The sequence below is a fragment of the Monosiga brevicollis genome, genomic scaffold, assembly GCF_000002865.3.
Source record: "Monosiga brevicollis MX1 MONBRscaffold_10 genomic scaffold, whole genome shotgun sequence".
In the NCBI taxonomy this organism is placed as follows: Eukaryota; class Choanoflagellata; order Craspedida; family Salpingoecidae; genus Monosiga; species Monosiga brevicollis.
This window is the reverse complement of record NW_001865047.1, coordinates 219,579-233,202: the sequence shown is the minus strand read 5'-3', so window position 1 is coordinate 233,202 and position 13,624 is coordinate 219,579. Positions and strand designations below refer to the sequence as shown.

At 55.0% G+C, this 13,624-nt stretch overlaps 6 protein-coding genes across 6 annotated transcripts in view; 3 read left to right on the top strand and 3 right to left on the bottom strand.

Annotated features, from left to right (window-relative positions):
• MONBRDRAFT_32401 (uncharacterized protein) overlaps nt 1-1,872 on the top strand; it is a gene marked incomplete at its 5' end in the record, with an annotated part of 6,306 nt that extends 4,434 nt beyond the window's left edge. The window contains 6 exons of the mRNA XM_001745859.1: nt 172-567; nt 670-712; nt 831-896; nt 1,026-1,135; nt 1,248-1,373; nt 1,508-1,872. Of these exons, the coding sequence (XP_001745911.1) occupies nt 172-567; nt 670-712; nt 831-896; nt 1,026-1,135; nt 1,248-1,373; nt 1,508-1,672 (906 nt within the window). The 3' untranslated portion in view covers nt 1,673-1,872. The remainder of the gene's footprint in view (nt 1-171; nt 568-669; nt 713-830; nt 897-1,025; nt 1,136-1,247; nt 1,374-1,507) is intronic.
• A 935-nt stretch (nt 1,873-2,807) lies between these two features.
• MONBRDRAFT_8184 (uncharacterized protein) lies at nt 2,808-5,073 on the bottom strand (the record flags this gene model as incomplete). Its single annotated transcript, XM_001745723.1, has 3 exons — nt 2,808-2,938; nt 4,403-4,805; nt 4,909-5,073. 3 exons carry the CDS (start codon nt 5,071-5,073, stop codon nt 2,808-2,810), a joined length of 699 nt encoding a protein of 232 aa, XP_001745775.1.
• Nucleotides 5,074-6,178: 1,105 nt separating this feature from the next.
• MONBRDRAFT_8183 (uncharacterized protein) lies at nt 6,179-7,447 on the top strand (the record flags this gene model as incomplete). Its single annotated transcript, XM_001745858.1, has 3 exons — nt 6,179-6,769; nt 6,928-7,012; nt 7,110-7,447. 3 exons carry the CDS (start codon nt 6,179-6,181, stop codon nt 7,445-7,447), a joined length of 1,014 nt encoding a protein of 337 aa, XP_001745910.1.
• A 1,012-nt stretch (nt 7,448-8,459) lies between these two features.
• MONBRDRAFT_25395 (uncharacterized protein) lies at nt 8,460-9,442 on the bottom strand (the record flags this gene model as incomplete). The annotated part of the gene is made up of 5 exons (XM_001745722.1): nt 8,460-8,594; nt 8,702-8,796; nt 8,912-8,966; nt 9,125-9,255; nt 9,370-9,442. 5 exons carry the CDS (start codon nt 9,440-9,442, stop codon nt 8,460-8,462), a joined length of 489 nt encoding a protein of 162 aa, XP_001745774.1.
• A 424-nt stretch (nt 9,443-9,866) lies between these two features.
• On the bottom strand, nt 9,867-11,161 carry MONBRDRAFT_37051 (uncharacterized protein). The gene has a single exon (XM_001745721.1). The coding sequence runs from the start codon at nt 11,110-11,112 to the stop codon at nt 10,081-10,083; it is 1,032 nt and encodes a 343-aa protein (XP_001745773.1). The 5' UTR covers nt 11,113-11,161; the 3' UTR covers nt 9,867-10,080.
• Nucleotides 11,162-11,538: 377 nt separating this feature from the next.
• Nucleotides 11,539-12,709, top strand: MONBRDRAFT_37050 (uncharacterized protein). Its single transcript, XM_001745857.1, has 2 exons — nt 11,539-11,811; nt 11,920-12,709. The coding sequence occupies exons 1-2, from the start codon at nt 11,590-11,592 to the stop codon at nt 12,604-12,606; spliced, it is 909 nt and encodes a 302-aa protein (XP_001745909.1). The 5' UTR covers nt 11,539-11,589; the 3' UTR covers nt 12,607-12,709.
• The last annotated feature ends 915 nt before the right edge of the window (nt 12,710-13,624 follow it).

The window sequence follows — 13,624 nt, the reverse complement described above, 5'->3', positions numbered from 1 at the left end:
GGGGGGGGGGGGGGGGGGGGGGGGTGATTCAAGCTTGAATATTATTTTTAATTTTATGTTTTTTTTTTTTTTTTCGTCTCTTTTTCAAGAGCTTGCACTGGGCAAACCTCACGCTTGTGTCGTGTCGACCCATGTCCTCGCTTGTGGCTTCCTTCCTACCACGATGCTCAGGGTCTGATCATTGGCAGTCTGTACTGGCGTACAGCACATAGCGTGTCTCGCCTGACCGAGGTCACGGGTGCTCTCTTTATGAACATTTGGGTCGTGTTGTTCTCTGTGGTGGCCGGTGCCCCGACCTTTTGCGTCGATCGCCGCGTCGTCCAGCAAGATTATGTCAATGGCGCCTACCGCCTCAGCAGCTTTTGCGTGTCCCAGTTCATCGCTTCCATGCCCTACACTTTTATCTGCGCCCTGGCCTACGAAATTCCGCTCCACTTTATGGCCGGCTTCAACGATGCCTTTGATGCCTTTGCCTACGCCGTCTTGACCGCCTTTGCGCTGATGCTGCTGATGGAGGCCATTGTCCTGACGGTCGTGGAAGGTCTCAAAAACCCCATGCTCTCTGTCGTACGTGTGCGCCCGCGACATCTGGCCGTGCCACCGTGCACTTGCGTCTGCCTCACTTGTCCACTCGTTTGTAATCCGATGCGTCTTGTCGCCTCGCTGCAGTCGTTCTCCATGATCGTGCTGGGCCTGCTCTTCCTCTTCCCTGGTACGGTCAATTGGGGTGGTGTACATCGATCCTGAATGGCTTGCGTACTCTGCAACCCTGTCGACGAACCCTGCCGACGCGCCTCCGTCGCCTGACCTATTGTGTGTGTGTTACATAGGGTTCTTCCTGCCTGTCGATGACATGCCGCCGGCCGTATCTTGGGTGCCCTACATCATTCCCAGCAGTATGTATCGCACAATGCTCAAACGCACAAGTCTACCTCGCTCAGGTCGACAAGGATCGTGCCACAAGCGCGCGATGCTTTACAACGACTCATGATTCATCGTCTGGCGTTTGCAATGTCCTCTGGCAGCTTGGGGCACACGTGGTTCCATGACCAATGCTATGCGTGGTCAAACTTATGAGCTCATTGAGCCCATCAACGGCATGACCTCGATCGACGGCAACGACTTGTTGATTGCGGTCAGTTGTTCTCTCGCGATGGGTGGGCTCGGGTTGAATTATGCTCGCATCTATTCATGACTGCCAGACATATCTTTTCTCATGTCTTTTGATCCTTGTTCCCCTGACACAGCTCTTCAAGTATGATGACGATGTCAAGATCTGGGAGGACTGGGTAGTTGTACTTGCATGGGTCATCTTCTGGCGCTTCGTCCATTTCGGCATGCTGTGGTTCACAAACCGTAACTTTGGCAAGAGCGTAAGTCAACTCCCAGCTGTTGTGCATGCTTGTTTTTTTGTTTTTGTTTTTTTTTTTTTTTTTGTTTTTTTTTTTTTCCAATTGCAGGCGCTTGCCGTTCATTTCGAAATGCGTGGGTGTGTGTATTGACGTAGCAACAAACGGAATCAAGCGAAGCAACCGCGACCCAGGCAACAGCTATCAAGATATCGACTGACGTGGAGCTTGTAGACCATGTGGTGGATGCCGATGAGTCTTTGGGCTCGTCGCAGTCGACGCATCAAACGTCGGAGCACCACCTGCGCATTGATACCCTTTAAGTGCAGTGTTGTAGGTACACACTGTTTTCAATCTTCCTTTGACAGCTGCTTTTCTTTCAGCTGCTTCCGGTCACTCAACGCAGAACTTTTTGCTGCTGTTGGTGCCACGTCTAGCCCGTCGGTTTGGCAGGCTGGACGGGGCATACTTACGACCATGGGCTGGGCCAGGCCCGCGAGTCAAGATGCACCTGGCGTGTGTCAACAATTGAATTCTTAGTCTCTCACGTCTCCAACTCTACGATTGTTTTTCTTTTCAAGTCGTGTGACTGGTATCCAATGCTTGTCTGTTTGAGGCGTTTTCTTCTTCCTTGGCTGGTGGCATTTTTGCTGGACGGAGGGGATGGCGGCGACAACAGCGGGATGTTGCGGGCGGTGGCGGAGCTGGAGTATCGTCTGGCCGCTGAGAGTGGTGCAGCGTGTTGGTACAGGTGTTTTTAACATGATTGCGATTTCGGAGCTGACACTTTCCTCGTGTGGCTGGGGGTCGGGCAAACGGTACTTCTGCTCGGCAGTCAGCACGCGTTGCTACAAGTGCTTCTATGCACTGATTACCCTGCAAACAAACAAAAGTGTGGCTGCTTTTTTATCCGAAACCCTATTTGCATAAAGAGCCTGCGAGCCATCTTAGGCCGTCATCCTGCAGCTGCTGAATGCCCTCTTTGGTATTGGCGCTGATGGCAATGATGTGGCTGTCCGAGGTCCCCAAAGGCAACACCAAGCAAGTCGCGTCTCATGTGAGCTGAGTAGGCAGGAGCTTGGAGAGCAGCATGCAGATGGCGGTGTGAAACACCAACTCGACACAACGCAGCACCAGGCAACGTACAATGGCCGCTTCATATCGCTAGACTGAAGAAAGTCGGTTTTAAACTCGTCTATGGTCATGGCGCCGGCCAAGTCCTGTTTGTTCAGCACGACTGGAGCACCAAGAGAGTGGTGAGGAGGAGCATAGTCATGCCAAAGCATGCATGTGGGCCACGACGCTGAATGGGCGAAATAAAGGGACGAATGCTTGGGCGGCGGGGGTCAACGAGAAGACCGCATAAACACACATAGAATGGGGGTGCGGGGGGAAGCCTTCAAAAGGCTGAAATCGAGCATTTCGCGAACTTCGCTGAGCCGTTCCCTATCGGCCGAATCAACTGCCAATGACAACGTTGCGCGCAAAATGTGCAATGAGGAAGCAACGGACGGTCACGCAGCACGGTGGCAAGGGGTAGAGCCTTGGGAAGCGCCCTTCTTCCGCTGACGTTTGGCCGATGCGGGGACCTACGGATGAAGATGAATCCTTCGGCGTCGACGGTGTAATGATGGAGAAGTGGGCGGGCGGCAGAGCGTAGGCCAACGTCCCAGAGCACCAGCTTCTTGTTATCCTGATCAACGCGCTCGACGTTAAAGCCAATGGTGGGGATTGTCTGGAGCACCTCTCCGAGCTTGAGGTGGTAGAGAATGGTGGTCTTGCCCGCGGCATCCAAGCCGACTAAGACGATGCGATGCTCGCGCAGCGGCCACATCCAGGACATGACGGCGCCCATGATGGCTGGTGGCAAAATGAAACGTCAGAGATGCCTCGCGGACCTTGGCCCAAGCTTCCACCCCTTTGGTTTGAAGTGATCTCGCTTGCTTGCTACAATGCCACGTTGGCACAAGCTCAACAAAAGCGGGCCCCTGAGGAATGCCCGGCGGCGTTGTCACGATGACGCGGCCTGGATGGAAAGAAAAAAGGCGACCAGAGCCCAAAAGAGCTGTGAAACGCAAACGACAAGCTCGCTTGCTTCCGAGAGCCAAGGACCATAAGACTAGAGGGCTCGCACCAGAGAATCAAAGAATCAGAGAGTCAGAACCAGGGCACCAGGCACCAGGCCACCAGAGATCAGGCCACCAGAGATCGGGCCACCAGAGATCGGGCCACCAGATATCAGGCCACCAGAGATCAGGGCCCTAGAACCGCAGCACCAGCACCACCAGCACCACCAGAGGAGTAAGAGGAGTAAGAGGAGAAGGCGCGAAATGCTCGAAACACAACAAATCTCTCTCTCTCTCTTCAAACTCTCTCTCTTCAAACTCTCTCTCAAACTCTCTCTCTCTCTCTCTCAAACTCTCTCTCTCTCTCTCTCTCTCTCTCTCTCTCAAGCTCTCTCTCTCTCTCAAGCTCTCTCTCTCTCTCAAGCTCTCTCTCTCACACTTTTTCCAAATTTGGTCAATGCCACACACGCACACATATGGGAGGTTACGTAGGATGGATGTTTGCCATGGTCCTCATCTTCCTCTTTGCTCTCCTCACCCTGGTCTCCTCTTCATCGCCTCTTGGCTCTCCTCTTGACACACACGCTCTCTCCCAAGCTCTCTTTCTCTTAAGCTCCCTCAAGCTTTCTCTCAAGCTCTCTCTCAAGCTCTCTTTAAGTCTCTCCGCCCCCACTTCCCACCCCCTGTATACCGCTTTGACAGAATCAGGTTGGCTCGGTCGGCTCACGCCGCTCGCACTGATACGAGACTCAACTGAAAAAAAAACCTGAAAACATGGTACGGGGCCGTGTGCCCACAGGAATGAATGAGATAAAAATAGAGCACAGCAGTCAAAAAGAACGCTTTGTTCTTGCTAGGAAGGGGGGGTGTTCCAGAGACCCACGGCTGGTCAGCTCGAGGCGGCAGAGGGAATGGCGATGGTGGTGTTGGTGGCGGGGAGTGAGGGAAGGACGGCGGTGGCAGATGGGCGACGCAGGCTTTCAGGACCATAGCGGCTGTCGCGGCGGCCCACCAATGGGGCATTGGCTGCACCAAGCAAAAGCTCGGCGTACTCGATGATGACGGGGTGCTTGCCCTTGGCGGCCACCAAGGCTTGCAGGCGGGCAATGTGACGGGCGGGTTCCCGCAGGGCGGCTGCGACGGGCTCGGGATGGGCATTCAGGAGGGTGGTCAGCTGCCCAAGGCCGTAAGACACGATGAGCGCGTTGTCGCTGTGTTGAAGGGTATGCAGGAGGGCCAGATTCAGCTGGACCTGGAAGTTCAGGCAAATCTCCGACGTCTCAAACACAAAGCAATGGGTGCGGCCCGTCTCCAAGGCCACGCCAAGGCAGCGCCGCATATCCTCAACACCATTCCAGGCGGTGATACATTGCTGCGGCGGCACCACGCGCTGCAGGAGGGCGGAAGAGATTCGTGCAGGGGGAATACATGGGTGAGGAGAGGCTGCAGCGGAATTACCAGGCCCAGAGCAGCAAATGTGGCAGTCAGCCTACCTGCACCTGGGCCAGCGGCACCCGTTTGTTGGTGCGTCCTTTGCCGTGCTTGTGGCAGTGATAGGAGAGGTGCTGCGATGTGAGCTTGCAAAATCGTCGCCGCCACGACTTGATGCCCCCGCCCTCCTTGACAATTTCCCCCTCCCACAGCAGCGTCTCAGCCATGGCGCTCTGCTCTGGCGTTGGCTAGACCTTGAGAACCCCCGCAGCTGTGTTGGTGGTCTGATTTTGGCCGATCGCAGCAACTGTGCGAGTGGTAACGCTGGAATGGAAGCTTGATCAAGCAGCTGTGTCGCTTCATGCAGCAGGAGCGCCCTGGGCCGTAGCGCAAGCAGCGTGATGTCAAAGACCGGAACCGCAAAAGAGCAAAAAAAAAAATGACGCTTGCACAAGCATTCCGATCGCAAACTGTATCGACTGGACTGTCTCTCGCCAGTCAGCTGACCCAGCCGGGTCGCACAGCTGCAGGAAGCGCGCGCACATACACAAATTCACAGCAGTAGATGGGGTGTGAGCACGCACCAAGCATAGATGGCAGTCCTGGGTTGCGATGGGCCATCGCAGCGGGCATTCTGGCATTCCGCTCCCGCCCAAATGCATACATGCATGCAACTGGGGTTGTACTACTAAATGTAGTTGATCTGTTTTGACGAATGCAGTGAGAGTATTGTGGTAGGGATGAGAAGAAGAAAGAAGAGTCCTGATGTTTCCATCCTTCCGACAATAACCCCTATTCTATCTTCCATAACTTAACTTATAGACTGTATTAGATCTACATTTTCCTCGCGTCTCGCTTCAACAAGTTGTGGGACAAAGGCGATCTAACACACTCCTCGATTTTGGGGGTCAAACGGCAGCCGGTCCGGTCGCCTCCATCCGATGTACTTGTATACAGGGGCGGGGACGTGACGGCAGACGGTGCATCAGTACCTCTTCCCTCCCTAACTCTTCCTCTCCCTCTCCTGATCTCTCTCGCTTTCGCCGCTCGAGGTGTGTGTGGCTAAACGGATTGCGCTCGGAGCCGCCCCCCCCTCTCGCCTCTTTCGCTCCATCCCGTTGCGCCCTCTGGCTGCGCTTTGCCTCCTTTTCCGAACAGCTCGCTCCAGGCGTTGTTGCTGGGAGGGATGGGGTGGGCTTGTTATCATGGTTGATTGGCTTTGGGTGGTGGAGATGCTCAAGCTCGGTGCGCACGCTCACACACCGCCACGGCTCGGTTGTTTGGCTTGCAGCTAAGGCCCGTGCCAAGGCAGGGAAACGGAACCTGTTCGCCATGGCAGAGCAAATGATCGAATTCTATGATGCTCCGGCTGATCTGCAAGAGGGCGACTTTGATCAAGAAGACCTCTATGCCGAGTTTCCCGATGATACCGTCACTCCCACCCGAACGCCTGAACCACCCAGCGCCGCGCCACCCCGTGCGCAAGGTATGGAGGATCCACCAATACCCCTTTCAGCCACCGTCCCGCTGTTTCGCCATCCGCCATCTGCCTCGTTGCTTTCTCCTCCTCCCCCTCCCTTTGCACCGCCTTTTGCCCTCTCATGGTCTCATCGTCTGTCTGACGACAACCCAGAATACGTACCTAGCGCCAGTAGCGTCAGCGGTCGTGTCGCAGCTGCCCAAAACAAATTTGTGTCATCCGCGCCAGCCAAAAAAGCCCAGCCCAAGAAAACAGCCGCACCAGCTCGCCAGCCAACCCAGCGCGTTCGACCAGCTCAGTCCGCACAGACTGCCCCGGAAAAAGAGAACCCCGGTCGCGCTTTTGGCAACTATCTGGGCACAGTCCCCGTTCGAAATTCCAAGGGTGACGCCGTGGTTCTTCGTGCCTTCGACGCCAACCAAACCAAGCGAGCCAAGCTCGCTGTACGTTTTTTTGTTTTTGTTTTTCGTTTGCCCCCGACCATGATCTCATCCTCTTCTTCATCCTACTTTCTGCTTCCACCCTGGCTGTCAACTATCTATTCATTCCTGCCGTGTGCAATTTGTGTTTGTTTTTTTTTGCCCTGTCTAATCGTGTTTAGAAAACTGGACATCCCGCGGCCAAAGGCCAGCCGGCTTTGGTGCAAATCACGACCAAGGTGTTTCAGATTGCCCTCAAGGGTGCCAGTAAGTCCCCATGGATCAGGGACATCACCAACCGGGGAAAGACGCGAGTAGCGGTGCTGTTTATCCACTCACCTGCGCCTGTTGCCGCCACCAACAGATCAAGCCTTAAAGCGGTGCCCCGTCCAGGAGGTTCGATTTGTCAGCGTTTTAAACGGAGCCGAGGGACGAGACGTTGTGGCCATCATTACCCCAGCCCCGAAATCGGACTGGTTCGAGTGTCACTTTGTTGATGTGCCCGGTGGGCACGGTCTGCAGCTCTTCAGTGCTATGCAGACGAACTTTGAACGCTTTCGCAAGCAAGGCACGGCCTCAACACCCTCGCCTACCCCGGCTGCTGCACGAGACAGTCCTTCGACGCGGACGGCACCCCCGGCATGGCTTCGCGACGCCAAGAGCACGGGCAGTAGCAACACGACCGTCTCGACCAGCCAATAACATTTGACGCCAAATGGCTCTTGACATGCCATGGGTACGCACGGCCACTGCGCCCGCATCCATGCCAACATACAGGTTGACAGACTTGTCATTGACCTCCAATCATATACCCTTTTGGATCTGGTTGGCGTTGACAACACCTCTCTTGCAAGAGGCCTGCAGATAACCCTCCGCTCATGCGCCCGCACCTGATAATAATCATACGCCTTCAATTTGATAAACCACAAGAAATCTCGATCTTGTCCTCGCCGTGGCTTGTGCCCGTATTCAAGACAGGGCAAGGCATGCATGACTTGCCAGTGGAATGCGTGGCTTAGCGTAGCAAGGCGCGCACGATTCCCATTTTGAACAATAAATACACACAACCGCCAACCACAAAGACCGAGAGCCAGAAAGGAGTGGAGCTGGCTTGCTCTGCCAGCTCTGGCATCCCGTTGTCGGGTTGAGACGCTGCAGCTGCAGCCCCCCGCTGCTCGGGCTCTATTCACGCGTGCCAGCAACAGAGTGACATCAGGTAAGAAACGAGTACCATGCACGCGGCCATCTGGTGGCCCCCTTATAGCCAAGACAAAAACAGCAAACTTACCCAGGACAATACAGCGACCTGTGCTACCATCGATGCGTTCGAGGATGCGCCCCTCGGGACACGTGTGACAATCCATCTCTGTACATTGCCCCGAAAACGTCACCATGCTCTGGCAATACTCACAGGATGGATGACAGCTCGTACACCTGACCTCAGCAGCGTATGAGCATCGAGCAACGCAAAAGATCCAATACAGTACGCAGTGGTGGGAGAGAGGAACGAGGCATTCAGCGCACCGATTGTCCCGGTAACAGCCAGGAATGTCCTCTGGACAGGTGACCTCGTGTTGCTCCAATTGGACACCCGGCGCTTTTGATTGGCACATCGGCATTTCATTACAAGCAAGCGCAGTCATGAGGTCAGAGTTAACATCGCTAACATCATGGCCTGCGCCCAGACCCGGTGCTGCTGAATAGTACATCCGCCTCAACACCGCAGACTCAGCAGGTATACGACCAACTCACGTAAGCATTCGCCTGTGCCATCGTCAAAGAGTTCATGGTGCACAAAGCCCTCGCGGCATGACATGCAATCCTTGACGCCGCAAACCTGCGTTTCTCCCTACCGATATCCAGCCCAGGCAGGACACATACCATACCAGGGATTTAGCATGAAGGCGGAGATGGGCATAACAACGATTTGCAACCGTGATTTGGTGCGAGACAGACCTGGCAGTATTCGCAGGAGGAGTCACAGCTCTCGCATTCATTTTCAGGAGAGCACAAGGCAAAGGATTGCGGACACGTAGCCTTGAAGATGGCCGCTAAAACCGAGGTGCACCAGTAGGAGGAGGGGCATCGGTGAGCGGGCACGCCAAGCCCGCGCAATGAACATCAACCCGGCCTGCCACTCGTGGATGGCATGTTTGGGCCACGTACGTCGATCCGTACACTCTCCGGTGCCGTCTTCATACTTTTCAATGAAGCGATAGCCCTGGCATTGCGTGCAAGGCCACGGGGTGACAGCGGGGCCGCCACATTAGCACGCATCATCCATGCGCCACTGTCAAGCCCGGCTTGACATCGATCACAGGCTGTCGCCTGGTACTTGAGCTTGCAGAGGAAAGGCAAAAGCCTCGGGCAACCACGTACGTGCAGGCATTGCAAACAGTCGTCCGGTCCACAAACACCATCAGGACTCATATCTCCAATTCGCTGGCAGTACAGGCACGTCGGATGGCACACCCGGCACGCATTGGCTTCGGGCAAGCAGCCCGGCACTCCTGGCCCCCAAGCAAATGGTGAGAGTCAGCGCGAAAATCTCGGACAATTCGGGAAAGATGTCGCTGAAAGGGCAAGAAGGGACAAGGGGCTTGGAGCAGACTTGACCAACCCACCTCCAGGGCATGTGGCAGCATGGCCCAATGCCACGGCAACCGAGGCCAGCCAGAAGAGTTGAAGCAGTTGCATCCCAGCAGCAACGAGAGCACAAAACTTTGAATGTCTTTCTTATTGTCACCCGCCGCCCGAGCAAAAAGACACCCGCGCCCGCACAGAGCAGGTTTGAAAACACCTTTCTTCACTCAATTGCATGCACTGCCAAGACACACACACAGTGGCAGACAAGACAGAGAGACAAAACTGACGATTGCCAACGATTCGCTCAGTAGTATGCATGCGTGCACACATTTTGCTTGTGTGTGTGTGTGTGTGTGTGTGTGTGTGTGTGTGTGTGTGTGTGTGTGTGTGTGTGTGTGTGTGTGTGTGTGTGTGTGTGTGTGTGTGTGTGTGTGTGTGTGTGTGTGTGTGTGTGTGTGTGTGTGTGTGTGTGTGTGTGTGTGTGTGTGTGTGTGTGTGTGTGTGTGTGTGTGTGTGTGTGTGTGTGTGTGTGTGTGTGTGTGTGTGTGTGTGTGTGAGTGTGTCGTCATTCTTTGCAAGCAGCCGCTCTCACGAGCATTTTGATCTGGGCGTAGGGGAAGATCTTTGAATCACAATGCCACTAGCACACAGCATCAAGACTTGTAGACACACAGGTATTCTAGGAAGAGATGAGGCGGGCTGGAGTGTGCTCACAAAGAAGCCCCACTCTGATTGACAGCGTACGCTGCTTACAGGGCCAGCCACTGGTTGAGCCTTTGTAGGCCACTCGCATTGGCTTCGCCCGGGTGTAGCTGGCCGTGAGAGTTGATGTACAATACCACGATACAAGAAGGCCAGTTTGGGGGGGTCGGCGTCGGCGTGTGATTGCAAATATAATCCATTGAACCCTTGGGTGTCTCTTGAACAAGCAGGGCAAGGCAGATGCGAACTGCTCCGTGTGGGCCTCCAGGCAGTCCAGTCCTGCACAGTCGCTCCATTTTCTGCAGATTTTGCCCAAGACGTGACTCGGCATTGGAAAGCACGATCATGCGCTGGGCATCATCTCGAAGTGTTGCCTTCTCTGCCGATAGCACAGCTGCCAGCGCATGGGCTGATGTATCGCCTTCGACCGGCAACTCAAGCACCGGCATGTTGAGCGTCAGAGACCAGTTCATCCGCCACAACGCCACTGGTTTGCGTTGTGGTAAGACAAAGCTCGAACTGGCTGCCGCTGCTGGTAGGGACTTGCACTCTCGAAGACCAATCTCTTGCTGAGCAGCCTGGCACCCAAGAGAGAGCGGGTGCGATGGGCCACTCTGTGCCTCCACGCGTAGTGCACATTGAACGCCTTGCTCGCGCGTTTCTGGTTTTGACGAGGGATGTTTGTCGTCGGCGGTGCCTTGATCCCCAAACGTGCGTGGTTGCTGCGTTTGGTGCGTTCTCTCCAGTGACGCTGTCGCTTCAAACAAGAGGCCTGGCCTCGGGTCCGAGGCTTGACCTTCTTGTTCATCGATCACACGGGGCAAGGTCACGTTCGATTCTGAGTGTTGCGATGACAAGACAGCTTTGACGATGATTTCCATCTGACGTAAGCGATCATCAAGCGTGTTTATCCCGGCCAGGAGCGTCTGTTGACTCTCCTCCATCCGTTGGAGTCTGCCTTCGAGAGCGCTGGCATCCCGGGGCCCCCTCTGTCCCTCCACCGTCCGTCGGGGTCTGCCTTCGAGAGCGCCGGCATCCCGATTTGCAGGCGTCTGGCGCGAGGAAAAAAAGCCCCACATTTCATTGCTCTCCAAGAAAAGCAACAGGGTCAAAGCCAGCAAAAAAAAATGCCCCAGTTTAAAGCACGCACTGCAATGGCGCAAGCATCACAAGCAAAACTTTGCAACACATTGCAAGCACAAGCAGAACACAAGCAGAACACAAGCAGAACACAAGCAGAACGCAAGCAGAACACAAGCACACATTGCAAGCAGAACACATCGCAAGCACAAGCAGAACACAAGCACACATTGCAAGCACAAGCAGAACACAAGCACACATTGCAAGCACAAGCAGAACACATCGCAAGCATCACAAGCACAAGCAAAACGCGTGCATTGGCATTGCAAGCATCACGAGCTGCGGGGTCAAGAACAGGCCCTACCCCGCTGTTCAAGATCGGATCGACCGGTGGCTTTTCCACGCATTTTTCTGCCATAGGCAATCCGAACCACCTCCTTTGCAAAAAGACTGTTTCTTCCATCCCACTTGCCAAAATGGCCGACGCGAGTTCAGCCGAAGTCCGCGACAAGCTACTCGGAAACGTGTTGGGCTTCTCACACAATGTCACCAGCATCATTCCGCTCGTCAATGTTCTACTGGCGGGCGCTGCCGGAAGCGGAAAATCGGCCCTGCTGAACACCCTGCACACAATCTTCATGGTTCGCGGCCACCTCTCTGACATTGTCGAGCAAGGACAAGCCGCAACGGATGGTCAGGTCTGTGTCCTGCTGCCTCTTCTCTGCATAACCCATAATATCACCGCCAGTGCGCATTGCGCACCGTGGCTTGCACCTCAGCTCATCCGAGACGAGTCAATCCAATAGATGACGAACCGGCTCTTCAAAACGCAGTTCAAGCTGAACCAAAGCGATGTGGCCCGCCTGGCTGAAGAACGCGGCGTTCGCTTGGACGATCGTGCCGCACACATCATGCCTTGGTCACTCTGGGACACCATGGGTTTTCACGACGCCAACCTAGACTCAATCAACCTGCGCGCCATGCTGTCGGGCAGAATGCTCAGCGGCCACCCCCTTACCCAGGGGGGCGACAACGAAGACAAACACTTTCTGCGGGATAATCCGGGACCTCAACACGCCGTGCACTGCGTCATTGCCACCGTCGCGGCACCCCAAGCCAAAGATCCCGTCGTGCAGCAAAATATCATTCAACTGCGTCGCCGCCTGCATGAAAGGCGCACGCCATACCTCGTGGCGCTCACGAAGATTGACCTTCTCGGAGCTGACGTCAAAGTCGCCGATGTGGTTCGCGAATTGGCCCATGACGTCGGCATCCGAGCTTGCAACATTTATCCCGTCGAGCTGTACGGCGAAAACCCCGATGTAGTGGTTGGTGATCCCAAAATCGAAACTCCGGTCTTGCGTCTTCTTTGGGCGGCACTGTGCGCTGCAGAAGACCGCCTCCGCCACTCGCAAGCTGCTGAGCCAGTAAGCTTTGATGCTGCCGTGGGGGTGGCAGCAGATTGCCCCAAGTATCCTGGCTCACCCATGTAGAATGCCAGATCTCATCCTGCAAAGCCCCAGAAGCCGTGCTGCTGTTTTTGTGTCCAACAGAAGTGTGTGTACTTCACATGTCAATTGATGCACGTATTTTGCATTAACCTAAATAGTTTCGAGCATCAGGGTTTGAATGCCCCGATGACCTTCTGGAACCTACATATGCTTTCAGTCTCTAACGACCCAGCAAAGTGTTGCAAAACCTGATCTCACATACCACGCAACCACAAGAGTCAGACGTGTTCCGGGCAAGGCTGCTCGCTGAGAAGGTTACTACTTCGAGTCGCTCAAGCGCAACCTACCGCAAAAGCTGCTTGCCGGTGTTAGAGTCGCGTTGTAGCCAGCGCGCACGCGCCAACACCTGGAATTACCCACGTGAGACCACACTGGCATGAGCACGCGACATTCCCACAGCCCTCGACGTCGCTTGCACTCCCACCTGCACGACGCTGGAGGTACGCAATTGAGCACGATGCTTGCCATGCGCTACCATGGCAGCAATCATGCCCACAATCGCTGCGGCTGACGTCTGTGCATCGGAATCAGATTGACCAGCACCAAGCAGCCAGACACGAATCAGATGCGACAAAACTGGGAATCACTTGTGTCGTTAGAATGGCACGAATAACATCACCTTGTCATTGCACTCATCCAAGCGTGCTCCAGCCTCAAGCAACTGTCCCACGACCTTGGAAAACGAGGCTTGCTGCAAACGAATTGCCAACCTCCCGAGTGAGCTGCGCCATTAGGCAGCTACGGCTTCTTGCAGTCGTCTACCCTTGTACTCGACTTTCTTTCCCCTCCCCAGGCAGCAATTGAGGCTCACCTTAAGCAATGCCAGAAATGTCGATTCGTCCTTGAGGCAAGCGCGTAGCGCGTGGCTCAAGTCAAAGACGACCGGGGCCTCCTGTAAACTTGCGACCAGGACTGGCTCATCTTGGTCCCGAACGAGATGTTCGCAAAGCACAACCCCCAGCCTGGTGAGCCACTCACTCCAGTGTGGACCTAGACTCTC